We start from the raw sequence: 27,676 nt of genomic DNA, 5'->3' as shown, positions 1-27,676 counted from the left end.
GGAAGGAGGAGGCAGAGGTTTGAGTAGCGTTCAGCATGGCCGCAGGTGGTGAAAGCTATCTGTCCCCCGCAGACATGCTTGTGCGCCGCCGCCGCCGCCGCCGCCACTTGCTTCGGGCCACGAGTTGATTTTGTTTCATATGGAGAGGAGCCACCCCCCCCTCTTAAGGAGCAAATTAAAAACTACAAGCTTTGATGTGCAGATTTACAGGTCTTTGTCACTATCTTTATCCTGCTGACTGTTTCCCCCTCGGTTCACACAGTGCAGCTGAAAGCCATGCGAGGATGTCTGTCCTTACGCCCCCCGCCCCCCGCCCCCCGACAGCAGGACGGCTTCACGGCCGCCGCTCGGGTCCACCTGGGACGCCGCTCTGCAAGCGTGCACCTGTGCAGATCTGAGCTATATCATTGATGTCACAGTACATTAGCGTCAAACCCGCTATCTGATAGCGCTGTTTAATGACTCTCCGCACCTGTCCGCTGGCCGTTCGGCGTTAATGAAGCAAGAAGTCATGGCGTCCCCATAAACAGGACGGCACTAACCTCTCAGCAGACAGCATGTCGCAGCAGCTAATTCATGGCCTCGTTGTACGCTGCCCTCCATTGATATTGTTTGCCAGAGCAACATGAGATGGGCCAGCCAGCGGCCATTTATCTTAATGAGAGCAGTTAACTCCGGGCCGAGCTTTGGCTGCCGGCTCCGCTCGCCATCGCCGCCGTCCCGGCGATCGTCTTCTTATCTTCTCACTCACCGACTTGATTTTTAGGAATACGTCCTGCCCTCTCGTTGAAACCTTAATTAGCTCTAAAGGAGATTAAATTATATGTAATTATTATGATAATATTTTCATTTATTCAAGATAACAGGCCGACTTTAGTGAACACAGTATTTGTCGGGAGAGAGCAATCTCTCCCTCGCACAGTCAAAGTTATCAAGGCGTGAAATCAGGAATCCTGACGGCAACAAAATGTAATCTTTTTCATGCAGAGGGGACAATAGAAGGCGCTGCATACTCTGCGTCTCCTTCTCCACTTTAATTAAAAGAGAGCTCAGAATCTCTCTGTCTCCCCCACCTTGCGCTCGCTCTAAAGTGTGTGTGTGTGTGTGTGTGTGTGTGTGTGTGTGTGTGTGTGTGGGTGTGTGGGGGGGAAAACTCTATCTCCATGCTCAATCTAGTTATTTTCCTCACACTGAACTTGTCTTAAGCCCTGGCCCTGAATCTTTGTCGGTCAATTTCTTTTTCTTTGAAGATGTTTTTTCTTCCCTTTGACTGTAATGGAGGCGGCCTGTCTGAAGGGTATACTGTGATTACATTTGGCCTGTAAACACTCCAAGAACGTGGCGGGATGGCTACATGGGAGGTCGGGTGGTAGAAAATGCCCTTTAGAAAGGTTGAGTGTAACCTGTGTGATCGGACGCTCGGCTGCACTTTACATTCGTCCGCTCTTTGTTCCGTGTGGCGTGCTTAAACCCACGATTGTTTTCCACAGCGTGTGCTGTTAAACGCCGTACTGAGGCCAGAAGCACTTGAAATGCACATTTTTTTTTTCCTGCAGAAGAGCAGTTTGGTGAAGGGCGATTAAAGGACACAACACTAATGAGTGACTTGATGGAGGAGAACAGCGGCTGGCGACAGGTTGGCATTTAGAAACCGGACTGAGGTAAGAATGTGCGTCGTTGGCGCCGTTTGACTTTCACCACCGGTCCAGTGGACGGACGCTGCAGGCGAGCATTCCCAAACGCCTCGTTCTCTGCATACTGTGGTTTTTGTAGCTTTGCATATATGTTTATATATCTTACAATAGTCAGGCTACAGAGAGGGCTTGTCTTCATTTCTATTTTTTTGAAGGTGTGTGCTCTCCTCTTTAGGTACTGCAGTCACTCCCACTCAGCTCCCCTGTCCTCTCTCCTCCGGCCTCTCGTCCACCCTGCTCCGCCGGTCCTCTAGCCCGAGGGCAGGTAGGGCATCTCGTTGTGATAGTTGTAGTCCGGGCAGACCTTCTGCACCAGGCGGTAGTCCGTACTGTAGAAGGAGATGTAGATGCAGATGACCTTGAAAGGTTTGGAGCAAATCCAGGACACGTGGCTCTGGATCTGCTCCTGGAAGCAGGTCTTGGACGGGTCGTAGTTGCACAGCGAGGTGCGCTTGCTGCGGTCCACCTTCTCATAGTCCACGCGGCAGTTGAAGATCTTTGAGTCCTTGGGGTAGACCACGCTCTGGCGCTCCAGATCAAACTCCACCGCTTTGACCGGCGGCACCAGGCTGACCGAGATGTTCCCCTGGCCCGTGGAGTTGTGGCGGAAGTAGACGCTGAACGTGCCGTTGCCGTGATCCACGATCTTGCCGGTGATCAGCAGGTTGAGCCGCACCGTTTTGATATTAGAATAGAAGTCTCCCCAGCCGAACATCTTCTTGAACTTGCCGGTTTTGACGATGGGCCGGCGTTTGACCCTGGAGCTGGAGGAGTCGGGCTTCAGCAGGTCGCTGCCCAGCATCTCCCAGAATTCCTGCTTAGAAAACTCCTGCTTGGAGAAGGGGACGGGCGAGCGGTACGGCAGCTCCAGGGCGGTGGAGTTGGCGGCTCTGCTCTTGCTGTGCAGCATCCAGCGGCTCAGGGGCGACAGCGGGGCCTGGCCGCCCAGGAGGCCCACCGTCTTGGAGGAGTCGTCCGAGGAGCTCTTCGGGCTGGACGAGTCGTCTTCCTGACCCAGCACCACCTGGAGAGAGAGAGAGAGGGCGAAGGACGGGATCGAAGAAGAAAACAGAGTAAGCAGTTATTAGCAGGCTGGAAAGAAACGTGGACAGAAACCAAATTAAAGATTTAATCGATACTTAATTTACTGTTCATTTCTCCACTGGTGTTAACTGTGACATTCTATCAATGTTATATATATAAATAAATGTTTGGAATTTTACAGGTATTGCCATTATTACATTCCTTTGTTTACCTCGGCCGAGAGAGAAAATACTCCGTTACGTCTGGTTTTCTCAGAGCCGATGTAATTCCCTAAGCTCAGGAGTAATAGGCTCATATGCCTCCTTTAAGCCCGCGGTGAGGCCGGAGGGATCAAGGAACAGATTCAAGGAGAAAATCAACTCCGAAACCAAATTCACATGAAGTGTGTGACTCCTGTGGTCCCGAGCAGGAAAATCAATGTTTGTGAGGGTGGACAATTTCCAACAGAGGCTGTAAAACAATAAAGCCCAGGCATTGAGGAATGCTTTCTCGGGTCGCTTCTGCGACACCGCAGGTTGGAGTTTGATTCACGCACTTTTTAAAGTATCTGGATGCGCAGAAATGATCATTTATGTGGGCTCTTATAGAATATCTTCATGCTGCCCACTTTGTCTGAGTTACCAGCTCACTCAAACGGACTCATTTTCACTGGAACTAAATTAGGGACTCGTCCGACCGAGGAGAAGAAATTGTTCTTATATAAAAGTCTTAAAAGAACAAAGTCGGAGTGAAAAGTAGACTACAGTGTGTTTCTTGTTTTAAAGTGAGCTTTTTGCTTCTTAAGCACTGCAGTGTGAGCCTGAGTGCAGGGAAGGAACTGTTATTGCCTTGAAACATTTGGTCGGAGGATCAAAGTGTTTGAGGAGGGGGAGGTGGGCAGGCAGGAGGGCTCAGAATAAAGTGTAATGTCCAATTAAGACTTCCAGTGTTTTAATTAAAGAAAAAAAAAAACCCGTATCGGCACACACACAAAGCTGTCAGATGTTAACATCAATTGAGAGGAGGGGAAGAAGAGGGGGAGATAAGATAGAGCTGCTGCGCTCAGCAGCGGCTTTGTGAAGACTGGGAGAATGTGAGTGCAAAGCAATGGGTAATTATTCACCGGTAATGATCTATTAACAGGTGGTTTGGGTCTAATGTGACATGGATGTATGTGTGCAGTGATTTAACAGTAAATAAAAAAACGCACACATATGCACACGCACGTTCATTGACCTGAAATAAACTCAGCAGTTTCTACCACTCGACCAAGAGCCTGACAAACCCGAGAAAAGAAACTCGTGTCCCGACGGAGGCGGAAGCAACCTTGAGTCAGTCGAAGACCAGTTTGAAGGCCCCACTGCAATAGAAGAACCAGAACACACACACACACACACAAACCCACACACACTGCACTTTCACACTGTCGGGGATTATTGCATTGATTTACATTAACTTTCTGTGGATTCACGCCAAACTCAGCAGGAACTACTAATTACCCAAGACTGAACCTTCGCCTGAACTTTGACCTGAACTCTGATCTTAAAAGATGTCGTGCTTTAAGTTTCATTGATCTTCAAGGAACCTGATTCCACAGAAGAATATCAAATCCTGCATCCTAAATGTTCTCCCATCAGACACCGTGTTGCCTGAACCAAACCTTTACCCATCACACCTAGAGAAAAATGGCCAGATCAAACATTTAATGTGTTTGTCTTCATCAATAAGGAATATCGAGCTTCAGATTGTGCAAAGTACTGGACGGACTTTAAGCTAAATGATTTAATACTGTATACAATATGCACTGTCATTCACCATCTCTTAAAGACTTGAATTGTTAATTATCGTGTTGGTTAAAACATGTGAAGACTTGATGCTGATCGGTTTAGCCTTCAGCAGAGATCCGCTGCTTTGACCGGTCGTCTTCCAAATTCATGGATTTACCGTTTATTTACTCAATAACTTCGTCTAACTCCGCAGTTTTGTGCTGGAGGGAGCCCGGCGCTCTCATCATCCCACGTTGAATGCAAGAAAACAAAAGGGACGCAGTTTCCAGCAGATCGTTAAACAAACTAATGCATGAAAAACCCTCATTTGACTAAATCTCCATGTGTATGATGTCAGTCATACCATTGTTCCTGATAATCAACTGCAGATGTGCCGAAAAGGACTAATTATTTCCGTCAACATGCAGTTTTGCATGCTTTATGCAGGATTTCAGTAACTCAACAATGAAACGCCCACAAACGCTTGTACAGCCTAACTTGTGCGGCCCACTCATTGACAGCATGTATTCCCCGACTGCGATCCTCACAACTTAGTGACTCAGCCGAACCTTAAACGTCTTAAAACCTCAGCCCTCAAACCACATCTGGGTCTTTTTAAAAAGAGATGCAGAGTCTGGATTTCAAAAGAGCGCACCACAAACTAGTAAAACAAGAAACACACACATTTTTTTCCCGCACATACACCTGAGGGGCCCCCCTCATTTGCATGATGCATTCGCTGGCCCGTTACCTGAGCGTGAACCTTCTCAACTAAGCACCTCACCTTAATCCCAGCCTGTGCCTAATTGTAATTTTAGCACGTGTGCGATATGTAAATCGGCATTTTGGTCCTGACGAGTTAGGATGTTACAGATCTCACCGTGGCACACACACACACCCACTCGCACGCAATGCATCGGCTGTGTCTTTCAAGTTGTGGTAAATGCAAACAATGTGTGAACGCCGGGGTGGATGTGTGTGTGTGTGTGCATGTGTGCATGTGTGTGTGTGTGTGCGCGCTCCACCCGCAGAGATTTTACAATGATGCATTATGCATGCATCCCTGTCTGTGCTCTGATCCATCTACTGTCTTGACTGCCAGGGCTTCCTTATACAGGCTTAGTCAGGATTATTAAGTCTGACTCATTTTTATTCCATTTTATGCAGGTTTTTCCAGCTCCCTCAGATTTGTTCACTCGCCGCGCAGTCAGTCAGCGATATTGATTTTCTGTCTCTCTGAAAACATGTATTTCCTTTCATAACAACGCGTATCGCATTTCAACCGTCTCGAAAGGATTCCCGCCGATGCGGTTGTGGTTCTTGTGTTTGGACTCAGATCAGAAGACCCCCCCCCCACCCGCTTTAATCTGGCTTTATTCCGGCTTTATTCCCACGGGGGTGTTGCGGGCCAGACGCCCTCTGCTCCAGTCACCTGTCCGCCGCCACGCTCCGCCGCCGCTCCGATCCTTCGCCCCCCCCCACAGGGACCGATAACTGCCTTGACAGAGACTGCTTCCTCTAGAATCAGATAACCCTGATGGCTTCTTTTAGAACCCCAAACTCATTAATAATGTGAAAGAAAATAAATGAGGAGGCAGAGGAGTCATTGATTTCAATCTTTGTTTTATTTCTGAGGGGCGAATCGAGGACCTATATGGTGACAAACCTGCCAATCCCTGTGGCTCCTATTGAAGGGCTGGTTTGAGTTTGATTTCTCTGGCTGCTGGGCACAGAGGGTAGCACTCCGCCTGCCTCCCCAGATAGCACTTAGGAGTCCCTGTGGTGTCCCACTAAAAGCCCCTTTAGGTTTCTGGAATAGTATGTCACTCTTAATTTCCGTGAATTTGCCCCTTGGTTTTATGATTCCTATCAAGTTCGCCACTCAGCTTTGCTGCGGTTTTCACATTAAGCAAGGCATGTCTTCCCACCCCCCACTTTTTTCCTCCATTGCACAGTCTTCATTAGAGAGGAGGAGAGGCTGGGCTGCAGGAGGAGACACGAAGCGAGCGCTGTGCTATTGTTGAACAGAGGATTTAAGCGTCTGGCAGCACTGGAGGTGTCAGATTCAGTGTACAGCATCATTGTCAAAGACAAATGTGACAATGAGCTTAATGTGGCTCTGGGAGGGAAAAAAAGAGAGAAGTAAAGAGCTGCCTGCAGCCATCTGAATCACCATGCATTCAGCTGCATATACAGCAGATTAAAACACATTTTCACTTTTTTTTTTAATATCATTTATCAATTCATGTATATCACATTTTTACTTATTAAATGAACTAAATGCTGTTTTTCCTCTTCATTCTGAAAAACTGCAGACTGTTACAGTTCTCTCCCCTCAGTCTGCATTTAACTGGGGAAGTATATGAAGTGGAAAACTCAACTGACCACACACACACTCGCAACTTTGACTTGCGCGATGATCACAAATCCAAAGGGTGTGAAATAGCACAGTGTTGTTACAGTGTTAATGCGCCGTGTCCGTTCTGTGGGATATTCTCAGGTTTCGGCGTGAAAGTGTTGCCTCAGTAACAGTCCGCCACGGATGTCGTATGACGTGACGTTGATTATTCATCACCGTCCGCCTGCTTTCATATCTAAAAGTTTTTTTCACTTTCCAGGGATCTTAACTCAAAACAAAATAAATAAGAATGCTTTTAATGAGCCACAGGTTTCACAAGATCACATTAACAGACATAAACGCTGCAGCGAGGCGCAACACTTCAGGTTCAAGGAGGTTTAAAGGGGGAGACACTGATCGAGGAGCAGCCGGGTTTGCTTTAGGAGTTTGCATGTTCTTCCTGTGCAGGTATTCTGAAGGTACAGCAGCTTCTCCTCACTGGGCAGCTGTGGCTCGGTCTATAAAGGGGTCGCCTCTCGATTGGAACGTCAGAGGTTTGATTCCCCACATGATCACATGTCAGAGCGTCCTTTAGCAAGGCACTGAACCCCAAACGTGATCCCAACGAGATGTAGATGTGTTTCTTTTAGGGCTGTCACCTTAGTGCATTAATTGGATTAATTAATTACACCACAAATTAGTGCACTAAAAAATTAATCTAAGATTTATTATAACACACTTGAGTGGCAACTCAATGTGAATGGAACTGTTTTCTTATTTAGAGCCATGTTATACTTGTAAATTGCTGTATTAAGTTAGCTTTAGGTTTCGTTTTGAATTTAGTTTGCTTCAGTGGTTGTTTGAGACTCAGTCTTATTCTATTTCAGAATTTTTTTAAACAATATATGTACTGCATTTTTGAATCGTGCACCAGTATTTAATCGTATTTAAACTTTTTCTTCTTTTGAATTTCGTTAATGAAACACACTGAAAGTGTTATTTAAGTTGCCTGATTGGGCTTAGGATTTATTTTGTACAAGACGTCCTGACTGAGCTTCCATTCATCATTAACAAAAATGTGGATTTCAAATCTTCTCGTCTCAGTGTTTTCATTTGATGAGTCCTGCACTACAATTCTCTAACGTCCCTGAATTTGAATTCTTCACTTGGGGACCTAAAGCAGATATGAGATTAAAATGTGATCAATTAGATTAATTAATTACAAATCCTGTAATTAATTAGATTAATTTTTTTGATCACTAGTTTCTTTACTTGAATGAATATTAAAGATTATAGTAAGACAATAGGATGAAATTGTAAAAACCCTACTGTGTATTACTTGAGGTTCTCTAACCACAAACAACCGAAAAAGTCAAGAAGAACAAGAGAATTTTGATTCCTTCATGTCTTCATAAACTGGTTAAGGATCTAAGACGACGTCCAACACAATAATCCCACGGGGGCATTTAGGTCTATAAATTCATATTAAACACACAGTCTGTCTCCAGTTGAAAGCTTTTGGTTTGTTGTTGAAGTCGATGTGAAGGTTAAAGCTGAACTGTGAGTGTCTGTCAGCACTTGGACTTTTCTGCTACATTCCAAAAAGATGAATTAGAGGTTAAGTGGTTACAGAAATTGCCCACAGTTGACAATCTGAGCTAGTTGCCTTGACCGCAGTTGGATAAAGCAGTATGGAAGAAGACAGATGGTTTGTCTCTGAAACTCACAGTGTGAACATGAAGCAAACTAAAGGTCTCTCCCCTTATTTCCTGCAGCAGGAAGCTGCACCGCAAGCTTGAATGCACTCCTTCAATATGCACCTTCGACCGGCCTCATGTCTCAACACCGAGCAGCGATACTCCCAAAGAGCGAGAAAGTTTCTCAGAGAACAAGTTCGCTTTGTCTCATGAAGCTTGGCAAGACGCATCGCGGCTTTAAGTACTGAAGGCAAAGTGTGGGCGATGGGCGATCGGGTCTGCGCGAGGGGGTGGAGGTTTGGGCTGGTTTTGTCATTTGTCATGTGCGCTAAGTGAGTCAGTGAAACGGCTGGAGAGGATGGGAGGTGGCTGTGGTAATTGTGAGTCATTCAGCCTGGGTGAGCACGGGCCCCGGGCCTCTCTCCCAGCAGGAGGCATGGGGCGGAGAGCCGGCCTGCTCCACAGGCAGTAATCAGCCTGCGACAGTGACAGGTACACCGTCTGAACCCCTTCTCCCCGGTGGCAGGAGCGCCATCGCCATAACGCTTCACCTGGGACCGGTGACAGACCGGCGTGTCACAGAAGTATTGCTCCGAAATTAAACTGCGAGCGAGTCCCACGTTAACCGGTTTAAAGTGCTGCGGGTTTCCTACCAGGAGCCGCAGACTGCACCTCCAAGATTCCTGAGCCACCAAACAATTACTGTCTCAGTCACTCAACAGGTGCTCTGAGAATTAACCCGCTGTTTATATAATGCTGGAAACATTTTCTCCTTGGTTCATCACGTCACATTGAATATCTCACACAGACGTGCACATTCCATCAGTCCTATTGGCATCGGGCGATATTTAACAGCCTTATTTTTAGACCATCTGCAGACATTCAATGAACCCAACAAGTCATTATTCAATCACTCGCTCTCAGAGGTAATAGCTCCAACAGTAAATGGACTTCACTTATACACAAACAAGCTGCTGAAGGAGAAATTAATTACATATAATAACTAAGTCTTCAAAAAGCTGCGGAGTTTCTTCGTTTGTTATTGCAAACAAAGCAATGAGTAGTAAATTTGGTCGGGCATTACTTCTAATCTTCTCTCTCAGTTAGGCCTGTTTTAATATTCCGTCACTGTAGTTTGATTATAGCATTTCCGTGATAAACTCTCTCAGTCTCTTTACGCCTTCATCTGAAGTTACATCAGTCAGTTTGAAGAAGACGTTTCAGTCTGGAGGTTAGCGTTTAATGAAAGAAACATGCAGAAATACTTATTTAAGGTGCTATTATACCACAAGGATGAGGAATTAATCTTCCAAGTGCAAGTCAGCTTAAGTTTTCAAAAGCAGTAAAGAGTTTAGTTTAGGTTCTTATGATAACAGTCCACTTAGGTTTTACTTATATACCACTTTCCCACCACTTGAGCAGTCCCCAGAGTGCTTTACATTGTTAATCACATACAGCAATGGAGGCAGCTTCCACGCACTCAATCGATCAGAAGCAATGTGGGGCTCAGTGCCTTGCTCAGGGACTTGAGGGATAGAAAATCAAACCTGCAACCTACCAGTTGAGAGACAACTTGCTCTACCAACAGAGCCACAGGCAAATCAGCTGATACACCTATTAAAGGTGCAATAAGTAATATTCCCTGAGTGGAGACAGTTCAGGCATGTCACCCTAGCAATGCACCTGCATGTGACTGACGGTGCAGGAGCGTGCGAGCGATCGGCATCTCGCACGGCCTACAGCACTGATGATGTGTTGTTGCAATAGTAATCCTGCTTTATGATCTTTGTGATTCTAAGATCATAAAGTGATTGCTTTTTGCTGGGCCCATATCAAATTAAGGTAGAAAATGTGAAATTAACTGAAATTTTATGGCTTCTCACCATTAATTTGTGTCGAGGTTGATTTGTGACCCTGAATCAACCTGAAGTGTAGCCGTCTGTCTCTAGTGACCTGTCCAGGGTGTTTCCTGCCCTCTTCTTAGTTAACTGGGATTAACTGCAGTACCCTGCGACCCTGAACAGGATAAAGCAGGACAGAAGATGGGTAAGTGGATTCTGTGGCTGCACTTCAAAATGAATTTTCAGCTAACTTTAGCTGAAATGTAAAATGTTAATAATTCATTTTCTTGTCTCATGACTGTTTTGAACTAAAAAAAAGTGAATTTCTCACTTCAATATATCAATACAGACAGAATTCAAATGAAATGCTACAGTTGTTCTGTGTCTGCAGCATTTTGAACATGAATTTCTCCATGATTTTTTTGCTGCAGTACTCTTAAGCTAATTGTACCTACATTGTGATAACGTACTGTCGTGTCTTTCTCCCCTGGAGAGGACGCATGATTCGGAAGAAGCCATTTGAATGATACAAGCACTCTTCGATCTGAGTTTTGTGTTCAGCATGGCTGTTTGAGATGAAACTCTACAGTGCAGACACTGTTCATCGAGCCATGTATCAATACTGAAGCTAGCAACCAGCTAGCGAACACAGCCAGCCTTTTAGAAGCTCCACAGCCTCACTCATCCTTTAGGATCGTGCAGAAAAATCAACACCAGAGCTGAGAAAGAAAAAGAAAAAGATCTTCTACCTTCAATATCTGAATAGAGACAGAGCCTCAAATGAATGCTAATGCTGCTCTGTGTCTGGAGCATTTTAAACAGGGAATTATTCACTGTTGTAGGTTAACGCTGGTAATGTGACAGCTTCGTCTTCGCCGCTGCTTCTTGTTTGTCCTGCAAAAAAATTTGCCTCTGCAGGTGGAAAAAGTCAATTATCATCTTTCCTCGCAGCGCTTCGAGACGACCACCTCGCTAATTTTAGCCGAAACGTGACGATTTTATAAGACGCAGCTTGCGCATAACTAATTGTTCCGTCTCTCGCCACCGGGATGGATGCATTAGCGGGAGTAAAGTCGACTGATTGAATGAATGATACAGGGAATCTGGCTTCTGAGCCGCCCGACAGGATTTAAAGCATGCTTGTCCTGGGGAGCTGACAAGTTCAATAAGCACTCCTCCTCCCTCTGGCTGTTGAGCTGAAATCTTCATCTCTAATATGACATCAATTTTTAATTAAAGACCCAGGCAGCTTAGATTTCTTAAGTGTCCATCAATGCTTCATTCGTTTCTTCTTCTTCCCCCCCCACCCGTCTTCTTTTCTCCTCTCCACATGTAATATCTCACTGCGGGAGATTTCTCTGTTACATGATTAAAGTCTGAAAACGGCTGTGCCCTTCTAACTAATTATTCTTCTGGCTAGTGTAGATCCAAAAAAGAAGAGGGAGGCAGAAAAAGGTAATTTTCACAAGAAACAAGCCATTTGACTCTTGATGAATAATTTACTCCGGCTACTCGGGGGTCACCGGAGCTCAGATCTGCAGTCGGTGAACAAACTTGCCGCGCCGTGTCTTTTCATTTTAAACTCTTTTCCAATCCGTTCGGTCTCCCCCCGCAATCCTCCGCCCCCTTTTTCCCCCAGCTCATTTTGGACAGGTTCAGTTGTGTTTCTCCCCGCGGACTCCGGCTCATTCCGTATGCTCAGAGTGAGGCCGGGCTCTGAATTGGCTATCAAATTTTTACATTAGAAGATATCGACAAGTTGGCAGTGCGAGGAGGACGGAGAGCAGCAGCGGGGGACATGGGGACGTGGGGACGCCCCCCCCCCCCCCTTGCCTCCCATGGGGATGCTGGGAGCAGAGCACGGGCTGATTAAAGCGCCACTATTCACAGCCGCCTGGTAAAAGCTGAAAAGACACTGCGATTGTCTCATAAAAGTCCACGCATAAAAAAAAAAGCCTTGTTTTCAATGTCATCTGACATGAAACACAAGATTCCCCCCCCCCCCCCACCCCCCACCCCCCACCCACCACCACCCCCGCCTCTCTTTTGCAGGGCTAAATATTCAACAGAAATACTGAAGAATCAGCCTAGCTTTATTCCTAGACAATAAAAAAAAAAAGTTTTTCTTTCTTTGCTACTCAATAACTATGAATATGCTTTTGAGCAAGGCAGCTAATTAACTTCACTGCAGAGATGCTAATTGGCGAAGGAGGCTGAGCAGTTCCCGACTGCGCGCGAGCGTGTGAATGGCCTCAGGTTAGTCTTAAAGTAGCACTAAAAGGTATTTGCTCATTAGCGAACAGCTGTGCGCGGACCCGGAGTGTGTTGGTACACTGACGCTCTATTAACGTTTAAAGAAGACGGATCTTGTGATTATTTTGGAGTTACGGCGGCGGAGGATGAAGGGTGGAGGCGACAAGCCGCGCGACGCAGGGTTCAGGCTGACGGATTTGTGCGAAATGCGGTGTTTCAAGGGAGTTGCAAACTGCAAAACTTTCCAAAGTCGGTGTGATCACATGTGAGAAGCCGTCCAGAAGTCTGAGATCCGCCTGGCATCAGCAGACCTCGGTGCTGAATTGAGACTTTTTCGGGTGTTTAAACACATTAAAAGAGAATGAGAGCAGCGAGGTGAAATGTGATCGCGAGTGCTTGCTCCAGAGACATTTGACACTCGTTCTGACACAACAGGTGCGAGCTTCAGTCCTGCTCAGCTGGAGGAAACCCGGCGGAAATGTCAGCGCCGTTACAGCGGTGGGAAATTTCCACGTTATTAGAACTGTGACAGAAACAGCTGGAGTTACAGGTAATGTGGAAATGTGGTGACAGCAACTTAAATCATATGAGAAACCTTCCCCGATAGGAAAAGACAGATAGAGTCAACTGTACATATCACGCTAATTTCATCTGAAAAGAAAAGTTTTGAAAACATAATGATTACACACATTTATGCAAAATATTGGAAACTTGGTCATGGCGTTTAGTTACACCGATACTGATAGTAACTAGTCTTTCCTGAGCAGCAAGTTAAAAAGAATTAACTGAACATGAAGAGGTGAACTGTTAGAAACTCATTCAGATTACTACATTTTAATGTGCAGATTAAAAGCAGTTCGTCTGACCAGAGCCGGAGTGGCGGAGGTTTCAAACTCAGCTTTGTTCACAGGTCACATCCAGCCCAATTTCATCTTGAGTGGGCTGGTAGAATGGCGCCACAATAACTTTCAAATTAAACGTAGAAGTTTTTCTTTCTTGGCACAGAGTATACGAGATGAAAATGTCTCTATTTTCACAAACAAACAATTACTATGGAGAATTACTACAACGTCAACATGAAGCAGATTTTGTTTTTTTTGTGCCGAATATGCTGAAATTACCAGAAAATGATCTCCTATAGCTGCTTCTTTTAAGCATGTTTAAAGGAAACGCACCCTGACAGCTTGCCTTCAGGTCTCTGCATTGTGTTGTGCCCATTACTCTTGAGAAATTTCTTTAAAGAAAATATTCAATGTTTTCTCTGAAATTTCTGCAATTTTCTTGGTGGTTTGGAGGCCCACACTGGAGCATCCTCCAGGTCAGCTTTGGCCCTCCGACCTTATTTTTGACACCCTGATGTAAGGTAAAGCCTTGGAGAGGTACATGTCTGAACACAGAGGACGAATTCCAACGCAGCAGAGTTCAATTATAAACCAGAATCAACAGGAACAGAAAAATTTGTTCAGGATATTTTCCTTTCTTTTTTAGTTGTGATGTGTTTTTCCTTTGCAGAATCCAAGTGTTCCACTTTACATAGCTTATTGCAAATTGTGCTTCAGAAGATAAAAAAAAATCCCACAAGAATTTCTTGCATTGCTTTGTCTTTTCTTTTAATGTAATACTTTACATTCAGATCCATCAGTGGGTTGTTTTCAACATTTACACATGCAGTAATCAGAATTCTGACACATAATTGAAGGTGAAAAACGTCTACCGTTATGTATGCCCACCATTCTAACTTTCAGAATTGTTTGGTTTTGTGTTCTTTTAATTGCAGGGTCATGGTGTTTGAGTGAAATTCCCCAAACTCCTCCTGCATGGGGCCAAATGATCTCAATGATGAGGTCCAGTCCTGACGCTGAGCTTCCAGAACCAGGGTCACGTCGGATCATAAACTGGCCCTATGTATGAGTTTTGTATAAACATGGTCTATCTTGCATTTCTTTAGTCACGCAATTTCTGTTGAGACCTAAACTGTGAGATCAGTATTGAGCACCAACACCATGATCCAAAACTCTTTCGTTCACTTTTTAGCTATGTGTTGAATGTTGAATTAACCTGCGATATCCCGTGGAAGCACCACCTAGTGGTAAAACATAGAAATGCAGTAAAGTGTGAGGGTCACATTCGTGAAACCGTTGGACACCTGTATAATCAAACTACCTGTCTATCTCCTGTTCAGTTTTCTTGGAGGATAAGCTGCAGTCACCAAAACAGAATGAGATGAGAACATTTCTGACTGCGTGAACAAAATACTGCAGATTGGAGCATAAACGACGGCTCAAGACGGGCGATAAATGATAATACACCGATAGTCCACCACAGTCTGCCTCAAACGTTCTCTCCTCAATGCCAAAATCAATGAGTTCTGCCTAAAAAAAAAATGTTCCCATCATCCCTTTGCTGTACTCGGCCAACATGGCTCCCTCCCCGTGGCTGAGCGCGGCTTTAATTGGAAACCCCCGTAAAGACCCTCAGCAGGCCTGGTCTGGACGTCGGCTCCACTCTGACCCTGAAAACCACCGTAGTGTCGCCGGGCAGCAGCGAGCCGGTGAACTGAACTCTCCACGCTCGCTCATGCGCGACGGACTGTTTACAGATTGTGTGCGAGGATCAAGAAAAGAGGCGGGCTGCTTTCTTCTTTCTGCCGCGGCGTCCAGCGGGTCCGGTCACGCCACGGCGAGGTCAGGGCGAACACCAGAGTCTGCGGCGGCGAGGAAACTCGAAGTAAAGCGTACTGGCAGCCACTCGTTCCCTGCTCAAATAAACCAACATCCCCTGTTCCCACGCCGCCGTTCACTGTTGACACGCCTTGAAACTCAACACCATATTGACATTATACATTTCTGCTGTGCATTAAAACAACTTTATTTTTCTGAAGTGGGGTTTGGCAGAAGATCTGTAAAAAATTAAAATGCATGTTATGGATTTTCCCATCCTCAGTTATTCCTTTGTGTGAAAGTCAAGCGCGTCTTTATCCGGCTCCCCGGGGAGTTCCTCCCACGCCATCCACCCGGGGCTGCGAGTCATTTTTCTTCAAGCTGTGCACTGTAATCCACCCTTCGCCATTCAGAACCAGCTGATACTCCCTCGTGATTTCAACCCGGACTCACGGTGTCTGCAGGGGCGGCGGAGGGGCTCAGCGGTGGGCCAAAAGAGATAAGGGGGGGGAGGGGGTGTGTATGTGCCACCGCTGGGGTCATTCAAGCTGTGGCCTCGCATTACTCAAGCTGTTTTACCCCATGGGCAGCAGGAGATTGTCGGGCCGTTCTCATCTGACGCTTCCTCATGTTTATATATTGTGTCTGAGATTGCTCATTGCGGGGTTTTATTGTCGGGATGAAACAAAATCGGGAGATAAACGTCGGAGCGGAAGCAGATTGGAATGAAGAGGAGGGGATAAATCACACAGTAACTCCAAAAAGCAGCCGGCCAATTACGTCCACACTCATCAAATTTGAGAAAGATAAACAACCATCACACAATTAACTGAGCAAACCCTCTGCTCTGATTGCATTCTCTGTAAAAGAAGTGCTTGATGACCTTTTTTCCCTCTTATCCTCTCGGATTGCTTCGAGGAAAGGCTGCAGACCGGGGATGCGCCGATGCCACTTTTTTAAAGGACAAGTAGGAGTACTAACCTTTAGCGACTTGCCGATCGCGGTATCGACATGAGTGCTTATTAAATGCCATGAAGCTTAATCCATAGTCCATACACAAATGACATGCAAAGGCCGAGTGTCGGCTGGCTGCGCCTCCACCAGCCTTGAAGCTCCTGGCGTATCGCTGCGTCTGCAGCTACATTCACTCCACATTTCAAACAACTGCTTTACACAGAAGACTCATTAACTGCGTAATCAGGTTTAATCCTGCAGTTTCAATAATTTATCTGTTTCTTTTACTGCACCAGCTCTCCAAAAGGAAAGGGCACAGATTCTAGTGTAAAATATAAAAGAAAACATTGGAAGACTGCAGGTTAGCACGTCTCGAATAAACTGCAGCTTTAAAACATGTGGTGTGACCTGCCTGGGCCCAGCTATAGATCAACCTTTTTTATGTTTTTTTTTTAATTAGAGGCCAGAAACAGCATGATTTTATCTTGAGTTGGCAAGATCGGTAAAATTGTGCCATAATAGTGTTGCGAATCAGCTGGTCTTGGCCCACGGACCTTATGTTGGACACCCCTGTATTAAAGGTTTGAAGGTAGGAACGTGATATTTCATGCACATATGTGGAAACCGATACATCAGGGACTCGCCGAGGATGACAGATATGCAAATTAATGCACATTATTGATTTATCATGTTTTCCGTCATGAATATGAAATAATGAGTGAACGCTTCGCATTAAAATACTGGGAGGAGCTCAGAGCGATGGATTCATGTATTGTGTTTATGGCTGCATCTGTTTGAAACGGATCTGAAAAGGCATTTGAATCTGCCTTCATGCTGCTGTTGTTACTGGGTGACTGTCTTTATCCTCACGTGACTCACCACGACTTTTATTTGTGAACTTTATCATGTGAAAAATTTCCTGCACTTCTTTTACATCCATTGCCCCGAAGAACTGGGGAACATCATTCCTAAAGAGAAACCGCTTTTTAGTCGATCAACCATAAAATGTACACAAACTGAAGGCGTATACGGTTATAATTGAAAGCGCTTCATGAAGGATGGCAGTAAAATAGGTCACAATGAAGCCTAACGCTTTTGTATGTTTGTTATTTCAGGGTTTTACACCGCTTCATGGAAAATGATAGAATTTCGAAGGACTAATCATGTTTTTTATCAATGGAAGTGGATTCGCATGTTGGATCCGTGGCTCAGTCGGGAAGGTTGTTGTTCCAGTCAAAAGGGTGGTGATTGGATGATAGGGAACCATGTCGCTGCGTTCATGTGTCCAGGTGTCCGAGTGTCAGACCCTCAAATGCTGCTGCCAAGGTTATGGAAGCATCTTTCATCGCAGCTATCGTGTGTGAATGAGTGAATCATCCTGTAAAACCCAATGATTATGCTGAATTCCTAAAGTCTTTTCCCATTTTTTTTTTCCAAATATTATTGTAATTTTTTTGGACATCCAAGCTGAAATCAGTGACTAATGGTTTCCCTATTTGTTGGGGAAATATGGAAAATGAGCCATCCTTCCTTAAAGAGGCTGCTATTAAAGACGGTGCGCAGAGTGAAGATGTGGTGACAGGATAATTGTACCTTTCATATATATCACCTCCTCGTGATCGTTCATGTTTCCTCAAGAGGGACTCAGCGGGATCGGATGTCGTCGGCTCAATCAGCCGCTCGGCCGGCGCTGAGAGGAGGAATCCTGAATGACTTCCTGTGTTATTGGCAGCATCCTGCGGGGGGTACTGGAGGCAGGGTGGTGTTTATCAGCTCTGACATGCAGATCGCAACAAGGTGACAAAAGCCGATGAGGAAGCCGGGAGGGGGAAGCAAAGTTTTCAGTCTGCTGCCGCCGCCTCGCACCGCTGTCTGCGAGCCATACTGTATCTGCTCCATCACACAGGTTATTTTTCTATTTGTTTGTCCCGGATTAAGGTGGTGCATCTGCTCGGTCGGGGACGTATCTGGGCAGACAAGGTCGGCGACCCCGCGAGGAGGGGAGGAGGCGAGGTAACGAAGAAACATGAATCTGAGGGTGTGTGACAGCTCAAAATGAGGGAGGGGTGTTGAGTTGAATCCAGTCCAGCCTGGGGAGAATTAGCCTCACATAGCCTCACAGGCAAGCCTCTCTCTCTCTGGGATTCTCTCTGCAGGGACTGAAAAGTGACTGCAGACGATATTTGTGGTGATGATCTACCAGATGATGGTGCCTGCATCAGTAATTGATGGTTTAGATGTGTTAGACAGTGAAATGATGAGGCTTTAGTAATTGATTTAAGCGTGCTTGATGACAATATATGGACCAAACAAAGCTAGGTGACCTTGTCGGCAACTTTTGTTGCGTTTTAAAGGTCCGCTTACATGACATGGGTGCTCGGAACCTCTGAAAACGCAACTTTTTGAAAACGTTCAGGCTCCAACTCCATGGAAACAAGGGGGGAAATGCAATGTTTTGACAACACTGACTACTTCTCTGTGTAGACAGGAGAAAATGCAACTTTTCTGCGCATGATGGCCGTAATAAAGAGTTCTGCACATGAGCAGACAGGCGGACTACAGTGACCATAACAGATAGTTTTATAGTTGAGAGTGAGCCAGCAATCCAACCTAGCTGTCTGTCCAGCCAAATGTCTGTGTGTTTGCCATCATTAATGCTTATAGAATGTTTTTCTCTGCATCCATGCGTGCGTGTGGTTTAATTCCAAAAACAACCAACAGTGGAAGCTTGTGGCCCTACATGCTAACGACACTGTTCTCACAACATTGCCGTGTAGACGCAAAACTGTTCTGAAACAAAGATGCAAAAACAACTATTTCATTTGAAACGTCATGTAATTGGAGCCTCAGCTTCACACCCGATCCTGACTTTCTCTTAGTTCTTTTTCCCCAAAACCTGCAAGATCGCTGCACTTGTTGGGTTCAACCAGCTGGTTTGGACTGAAAAACTCAACCCTGCACCAGTCCACATGTTTTTATAGGGCGAGATGTGTTAGGTAACGATTTGATGAAGGTCAGGGTCCAGATTATTTCTAGAAACTGGGACAAAGAAATACTGTGTCAAGTCTTTCTGCGTTTCTGTGGTCCTCCACCTGTTTATTGTTTCTTTAGGTTTAAAGTCAAACTGAGGTAGGGATGAGGCATCCTGTTGTAGTGATTGCGGTTTAAAAATGGATTCTCTGAATGGGAAGGCCACATAAATACAACACCACATGTTTGTGTGTGTGTGTGTGTGTGTGTGTCTTGTGGCGTTCCAGGTGAACCACAAGAAGCTCGGCTTCGGTGGCTTTTGTTGTTCTGACTGCGATGAGTCAAGGGTGCTCACCGTGGAGCAGATTCCTCTCTTTGTTACGAAGGAATTTGTGTCTGTGAAGCTTTAAACGCGGCAGCATAATTTGCTCTTAATTGATGTGCCGTGTTAAATAAGTGTTTCCTTGCTGACGGCAAAGTCAAGCAGAGGGCGACGGTAAAAGTGGAGCGAGGAGAAAACTTAAGTTTCTGATTTCTCGCCGCGAATTGTTCTTCAAGGCGCCTCGCGCGCTTTTGTGTTTTAAATGAACCACATGCACCTGGGAGGGAAGTGGCGTGCGCCGCGGACCTTGGAACACGCACGCCAAAGCGGTGGCAAGAAAATCCAATCTCGATCCTGAGCCGAGCCACGGAGGTGAAACGCAGATACCCGGCGCGATGGCCGCGACCGCATCCGCACAGAAAGCAATCAAAGGCGGCATAAAGCGGCTCCGTCGCTCACGGCCGCCGACAGACTACCTGAGGCCGCCTGTTTTTTTTTTTTGTTTTTTTTTTTCCCAGGAAAGAGCATCCACGAGCGCGTTATGAAGGGCCGATCTGCACCACGCGAAGGTCACATCGCTGAATCAGCTCCTGGGTATTAAAACGCAGACGTGAGCGCGTCCTCGTCGGCACACTTTACTTAACGCTCATGATTTTTTTTTTTTGTTATTTTCAATCGATTTAACCGGGCCTGTTGAATAAAAGGGATGTTGCTCGGCTGTTAAAAAAAAAAAAAAAAGAAAAAAAAGAAAAAAAAACTAGTGGAGTGGTCTTGAAATAATTGCTGGGGCGGAGGAAAATGTGCAGGTCAGTGGAGCAGTGGAGCCTGATGCCCCATTCGAGGGCACTTCATTCTTCCAGCGGTAGTTATTTGGATTATTTGAGGGAGAGAAGAGCCCAACTCAAGTTAACCTCGCGCCTCTTGGATTCGTCTGGCTCGTCGGCGAGGGACGATTTGAGATTGTCAACCTTGTGCCTCGGAGCTGCAGATGAGTTCTTACAGTATGTGCATAATCGCGTTTCTTCTTTCTTTTCTCAGCGAAAACAAGAAAGAATCCGTTCTGACTGTCAATGAGGCGCGCACAGCTTTAAGGCAGATACTTTAGTTCTCCCCCCACCAGCCCTCCTCCTCCTCCTCCTCCTTCTTCTTTTTTAGCACTTTATCTACACCTTCCTTCATTTCCTTTTCTCTCCTCCGTCTTTACACCTGTCTGCCTGCATATTTACAGTGTGACACATCGTGGATCTGCTCGGGGATCAGGTACGCCGCGACACAGACTTTAACTTCCAGGACGGAGCTGGAACGGTTTCCTGGCTTCATCAGCGACTCGATGGAGGAAGAATCATGCAGAGGAGCTTTTATTTACGGGTTTCCAGGTAAAAGTTGGTCGACTAGTTGACAAGGAATGTAAAAAAACTCAACTTTAGGGTATTTTCATGAGCTTTTTTCCCTTATTTCCAGTGTTTTACGAAGTACATCCACCCATTTTCAATCCTACGCTGTGTCCTTCCTTCCTTTCTGAAAATCCCAAGGACACCAAAAGGACATTTCACACTACGCCGCCACCCTAAACGCGCCACAGATGACTCCCTTGATATATGCACTCTGGCCGGCGAGCCTGGCGAAACAAATCCAGGCGTTCGGCGAGCCTCGGTGATGAAAAATAACTCCGGCGTCGGCCAAAAATAAACACGATTCCTCAAGCAGTCAATTACACAAGGCGGGATGGTTTTTATATTATTCATAACGCTCCATTCAAATCCGCGGAATAATTAACATTTGAAACACATCATTCATCACACAAACAACAGCCGGAGTGGCACCTTGTGTTAATAGTCATCTGTATTAGTGGCCATTTGCGAAAAGGTCCCGAGAGATTAAACCTTCTCGGAGAATTGCAGAGCTATTACAACAGAAAATCAGCCAAATCGAATTTTTAATACATAGTAGGCTTATAAAGCTATTAATCGCTCTGCTCTGCTGCATAATAATAAAAAAAAAGTTACTTCATTTATTAATCGCTGCATATTTTATCAACGTCACAGGGGTAATGAATTACCCAGGATCCCCTGCTCAGGGTGTCACGTATGGTTTTTCTACATGGCATCAGAGAAAGGGGAGAGAAAGTCCCAATTAATTTCACCACCATTAACCACAGAAGTTCTGTGGTTCCTTCCAACGAGCTGCAGCCCCCAGAAACGCTCCCAGACCCGAGACAACAAGTGAGCGTTAAGCCTATTATCCCTCCTCCTGTATCTACTTACACAACGGCTGAAAACACACTCATCCCCCGTATTTTAAGACAGTGTGTGGTCTGCGTGTGTGTGTGTGAGAGAGAGAGACCTGTGTATGTGTTCACTCATTTACAACTGCTGTCTTTCACATGTCCAACCACCAAAAAGACCAACGTTTTACACTCACAATATGAATAATACCTTAATGAAATGTAAATAAAAAACCGACACAAGGTCACGCTTGAAGAGTTGCTGTGTGGAAAAAAACCCGGCCGGCTCTGAATGTTTCATCCACTCCAGGCTTCTCTCTTTCTGGAGCCGGCTCAGTCCCCGGGCCGCACAGCCCACAAGGATGCTTTTCAAGTTTCCTCATGCGAATCCACTTCTCATTAAAATGCTGCTTTTTTAACAAAACTGCACATGAAAAGAGAAGAGAGGGCGAGATGGGGTTGATTCCACATCTGATTGTGTGGTTATATAATCCTGGGAGAAGTGCTGCTAGGAGCACAGGGACATGCTGGTGGTGTTACAGGTCAGTGAGGGGTCCTGAGGAAGACGCTGCAGTGTATTCAGCATCGTCTTACTCACTTTACATCTTCCTATGGATATAAGTACATTTTACACAGATATGTTTATTTTTGTGCAAATTCTGGGCTCAAAGAAGCATAAACTTTCAATCTCAGGGCAGATGTGGTCTGATGTCTTGAAGTGAATGTGAGAATAAAAGCATGTGAGAATGAAGAAAGGTTTCTTCAAGCTTGACGGATGAATAAATTCAATCTTTTGTCGTTTTTATGGAACAAACTTTTGATCACTTTTATGCGTTATGTGATGCAATGAAGAAGAAAGAAAGAAACTGGATGATTGTGAAAGTGTGGCGAGGCTCCGCTGCTGCTGAGCACCGGCGGGCTGCACGGCGGCGGTGCGCTCTGCACGGCGCGCGTCCCCGAGGGAGGGGAGCCGGTGACGGCGCACCTGCAGCACCTGAGCCCCGCGCGCGGCCAGAGCGCACGGCACCGTGTCCACGGCAGGAAACATCAGGCACACACATCTGCAGGAATGAAGCCCGGAGAAGCACGGCATGCCGGGAGCGCACGCGCATCATTATGATCAGCGTCGCCTCGGCTTCTAATTACTATTCACTCGCGTTTACGCACATTTCCCCCCTATTTGCTGACTTCTATCAGCGAGTTTGGAAGTTTAATTCGTGATGAGTGTTCAGCAGACAGGGCGACTGAAGGTAAATCACACATAAAGACCCTCAGTGTGACTCCCCCATCCCACAATCCCCACTTTCTCCTCTTTTTTTCTTACCAAACAAGCGGTTCCGTTGAGGAGGAGCAGGATGAAGCCGCGGTTGGGACGCATCATTCCGGCGCGTAAAAGCCCCGGCTCCCCCTCCTCGGGTGGAAAATGAAACAAGTAAAAACTGGAGGAAAAAAAAAAGACCAAAAAAAGCTCCCAGAGATGAGCTTTTTTTTTTTTTTCTTTCCCTCCTTCAAGAGGACGGACCGGATCCCAGTGGACTGACGCGCGGTCCCATCTCCAAAGGCGGCTTCTTCCACAAACCCTCCTGGAAAAAAAGAAAACCACTTGAGCGCCTCTTTTCTGTCCTGTCTCTCTTTTCACCAATCCCCTGCTTTTCAGAGTCAAATCAAAGGTGGTGTGAGAAATCCATCAGCGTGCGGCGGGCTCGGTAGCATCCATGCAGGGAGATGTGGAGATCCCGGCTCAGAGGGGAGCGGGAGGATCATATCTGGAGATCCAGCGGGGATGGAGCTGCAGCCTCCTGCAGAAACAGAGCGCTGCTCAGACTGGAGAGAGCGCAAACAGACGTTTTAACAGTTTCTCTCTCTCTCTCTCTCTCTCTCTCTCTCTCTCTCTCTCTCTCTCTCTCTCTCTCTCTCTCTCTCTCTCTCTCTCTCTCTCTCTCTCTGTGTGGGTGATTGTTGCCCCCCCCCCTCTTCTCTCTCCTCCTGTCCAGCACCTCACTCCTTCCCTCTTTAGTTTCTAATTCTCTGATCTTGATCATCTGGCTTGGAATCAAATGAGAAACAATAAAAGTAAAAATCTTTCCCTCTTTTCCTTCTCTTTTACCCAAATCTCTCGACATCACTGGCAACTCTGTCGGCATTTTCTCGCCAGCCACACTGTTAATACTGTATACACCATCCTCTCAGAGGCTTTGAGCGAAACGTTGGATCTGCTTTGTAAAAACAACAAAAAAACACACCTCCATTGTCACATGGCGGGAGATCTGGAGAGTTTTTTTCTTTTTTAAAGAAACTCTGAAGAGCAATTTGTAATTTTGATTTTCAACAATGTGCTACTGTCAGCAGGGACAGGCTCTGTGACCCTGACTTAGATAAAGACAGCAAAATCCATCAGGTTTGATGAACAGATGATGAACAAACTCACATCATCAATATATTTTTGCAAGCAGTAAATTTGGTATCAAATAATTTAATGAAACTAATTTGATATAAGAACAAAAAAAATCTATATTTGGATTCTCTTCTGATGAATAAGCTAAAATAAATTGCCTAATCAGTGAATGAATACAGGTTACATGTGGGCACACGGTGGTGTAGCGGTAAGTGTTCTCCACACACAGTAAAGAGTGTTCCCTGTTTGAGTCTGAGCAGAATTTGCGTGTTCTCCTGGATATTCGGTTCCTCATTCTGCTTTCGTTTCCTTCTCTTTGTTGTTTTAATAGATAGATTCCAGAATCCTGACTTCCTCCATTCCCTGTATTTCTGCCGCTGGTCACCTTACACAGCACGATCGTATTTTCCCCGTCTTCCCTCCCCACAGGCCGAACGCTGATCCACAGTCCTCCTGAAGAGTATCGACGTCCACAGTGACGACCGATGAGCCGGTGACCTGCGAGGTGTGATTAATAAAGACGTTCCCCCCAATAATGCACAGTTCATTAGGAGCAGGTTAATGGACTTGAAATGCAGGATATCACCGGGCCGGTCCCCCGGCTCCCAACAGCTCCATTTGTGCTTAATTAGACTTATAGATGAGCTTCCCTCATTCCGTCCTCTGTCTTTACAGCAGAGCCGGTCGGCCCAGCAGGTCGAGGCCCGCTGCACCGCTGCTGTTTGGTGTTTGATCAACACACTTAAACCTTTTGCACCAGCTAATGACACACGCAGTGCGATCTGTCGGAAAGGGGTCAATTGATCTGGGGTCAAAGGTTAATTGGTCCACGCTGAGGTGGGATCTGCCCTCTGAAGGGGGGCGAGATCTGGGCTGAGGAGGCCAGAAGGACGTCCCCCCGTCGCTCCGGCCCCGTGCAACTGAGACATCAAAGCGTTCAGGAACAGGAAATTCTTCAAGTCGACTGCTTTCCCCCGCCGTCTGCTTCCTGCCTGCTCGCTCGCATCCAGATCCGCGGCTCATTACGATGCAGGAGATGCTGATGAAAGGTGGGAATGAGCTCATCGACTTAGGAGGCTGCTTGATCTCCTTTCTCTCTCTCTCTCTCTTTCTCTCTCTTTCTTTCTCTTATTAGATTATTCCAAACGCTGGAACGTGTCTCCGTATAATGCGAGCCGGCCTCCTCAGCCTCCGCCGGCGACGGGAGAGAGCTCTGTGGGAGAGAAAAACACAAAACCCATAAAGGGAGATCCACTCCCCGGCCCACAATCTGAAGAAACAGCAACCGATAATAAAACTGCTTTTTAAAACGGAGCACGTTCATTCACACACACACACACACACACACACACACACACACACACACACACACACACACACACTCCTGCACATAATTATAGGGTCATAACTCAGTCTGTATACTCTCTCGGGAGCTTCCAGACAAGCGGCTGCTATTTTTTACTCACTTGGAAAAAAAGAAAAAGAAAAGAAAGAAAGCATTGTGGATGCAAAAGATACCCATCGTTTGACACCCGGGATCGACTTATCTTAATGTTTCCTTTTTCCAAACGCCTCACATCTGTGTGACAAATAGAAACGCGTGTTTTTGTGTCTCCGTTTCTTTTCTCTTTCTTTTTTTTCCCCCTCTCCACTCTTCTGCCAAACTCCCAACAATTGTGCTCAATCATTGCATTGCTTGACACGTAATCCTATTTCACAGTGTAATTCAGTTTGAATGTGGAGCTGGAGGCAACAGACAGCCTGGTGAGGTGTCACACACCCTGAGCACGGCGGCTCCATGCACGAGCATCGGCTGCCCTCTAGTGTCCGTCCTCCCTCCTCCCTCCTCCTCACTGGCTGCTGAAGTCGTTTAAAAAAAAAAAAAAAACTTCTTTCTGGAATCCTCCAGATTGCCTCTACTGAAAGCTCTGAAGCCCATTTTTGATCTCTGATTTCCTGAAACAGCCGTTTCCACCAGTAGAGGACCCTCAAAATGACAGGAATTCGATTAACATGTTTAGAAAAGTATCTTACACGACATGTGCAAATCTTATTTTGATGAAACCAGAGCAATAAAATCCCTGTGACCTTGAGTGTCCCTCAAACCTCAGGTCTGGAACCACTGATAAATGAGCCCAAATATCACATTACTGGAGGTCTGGATAAATCGGTGGGTTTTCCACGCTTCACTCCAGCTTCCTGCTGCAGCCTGAAGACATCAGTGTCGTGGATTAAAGTTTAGAGAAAGGGCCTGGTGTTAAGGAAGATCTCAGGTTCCTGAACAAGACCCTTAACTTGCCAGCAGCTCTGCAGGTAGCCCACTGCTCCACTGTTTGTGCTCAAAATCCGACTGCTGAAGTGTCCTTTGGTAAGCCACTGGTCACGGTTACATGGTGTGTTTCAATCAGAATTAGTTTATTATAATAATAATAATAATGCATTGGTTTTATATAGCGCTTTTCAGGACACTCAAAGACGCTTTACATTGCATTATTCATTCACACCATACTGGGTGGTGGTAAGCTACTGCTGTAGCCACAGCTGCCCTGGGGCAGACTGACGGAAGCGAGGCTGCCAATCTGCGCCATCGGCCCCTCCGACCACCACCAACCATTCACTCTCACAACTTTCATACTGGGCAAGGTGGGTGAAATGTCTTGCCCAAGGACACAACGACAGTTTTACGCCTGCGGGAGCAGGGATCGAACCGCCAACCTTCCGGTTATAAGACGACCTGCTCTACCAACTGAGCTACTGTCGCCCATTATGAGTTAAGTTTTCCGAATCCATTCATGAGCTTCGTGCTAAGATGGATGTACTCACGTCTACCAGAAGTGAACAAACCTCGGTGCCGGCACTTTTTCTCTCTTTCTTTCTCGATTGACGTTGATGTTTTAAAAATGTCTGCATTGTTATGTGTTCATATATTCCTTATATCGATTTCTCTCAAAGTTCCCGTACCCGGACTCTTGCTGCAAGCCGCCATCTTGGAATATTGCGTTACCTCAAGGGACCAAGCATGAGCAGAACAACTGGATTAAAGACAAGGTGGAATAGTATGTTTACATGTCGAATTTACACATAATTCTACTCTAGAATGAGAGTAAACTGGCCACATTATTTGGAGTTATACTTAATCCCCCCCACCCCCCCCCCCCCCCACCCCCAATTTTTTTTAAATTAGGTGTTTACAATTAACTTTTGTTCAGAATTAGAGGAATCAGAGGTGCAATATAAACGCACCCACTGAGGCCTTGTTTACACAGCAACACATCAAGTTGTTGGAAAAGCATTGTTTTTGCTTTTTTGTATCTGTGTTTATCCAGCAGTGTTTTGAAAACGAGCCTCCGTGTTTCCAAAAAGCTTTGAGCACCAATGTTTAATTTGTGAGGTTTGCATGTTCTCTATGTTTGAGAATGGGATTTGTGATACATGTAACCTCTTCCTGTAGATTTTTCACATTTCTGGTTGAACTGAGTCCTGTTTCAGGCCACATGTCTTCAAAAAGAAGAACATAATGTAGTCTGGATAAAGATACG

General features: G+C 45.8%; 1 protein-coding gene across 1 annotated transcript; it reads right to left on the bottom strand.

The window, feature by feature from the left end:
• Positions 1-590: 590 nt before the first annotated feature.
• LOC115387410 (neurexophilin-1-like) lies at positions 591-23,203 on the bottom strand. Its single transcript, XM_030090118.1, has 2 exons — positions 23,067-23,203; positions 591-2,718 (listed from the first exon to the last, which is right to left on the bottom strand). The coding sequence occupies exons 1-2, from the start codon at positions 23,121-23,123 to the stop codon at positions 1,945-1,947; spliced, it is 831 nt and encodes a 276-aa protein (XP_029945978.1). The 5' UTR covers positions 23,124-23,203; the 3' UTR covers positions 591-1,944.
• Positions 23,204-27,676: the final 4,473 nt, after the last annotated feature.

This window comes from Salarias fasciatus, chromosome 4, assembly GCF_902148845.1.
Source record: "Salarias fasciatus chromosome 4, fSalaFa1.1, whole genome shotgun sequence".
Taxonomy (NCBI): domain Eukaryota; kingdom Metazoa; phylum Chordata; class Actinopteri; order Blenniiformes; family Blenniidae; genus Salarias; species Salarias fasciatus.
Note: the sequence above shows the minus strand (reverse complement) of the source record. Positions and strands in the feature narration are given on the sequence as shown.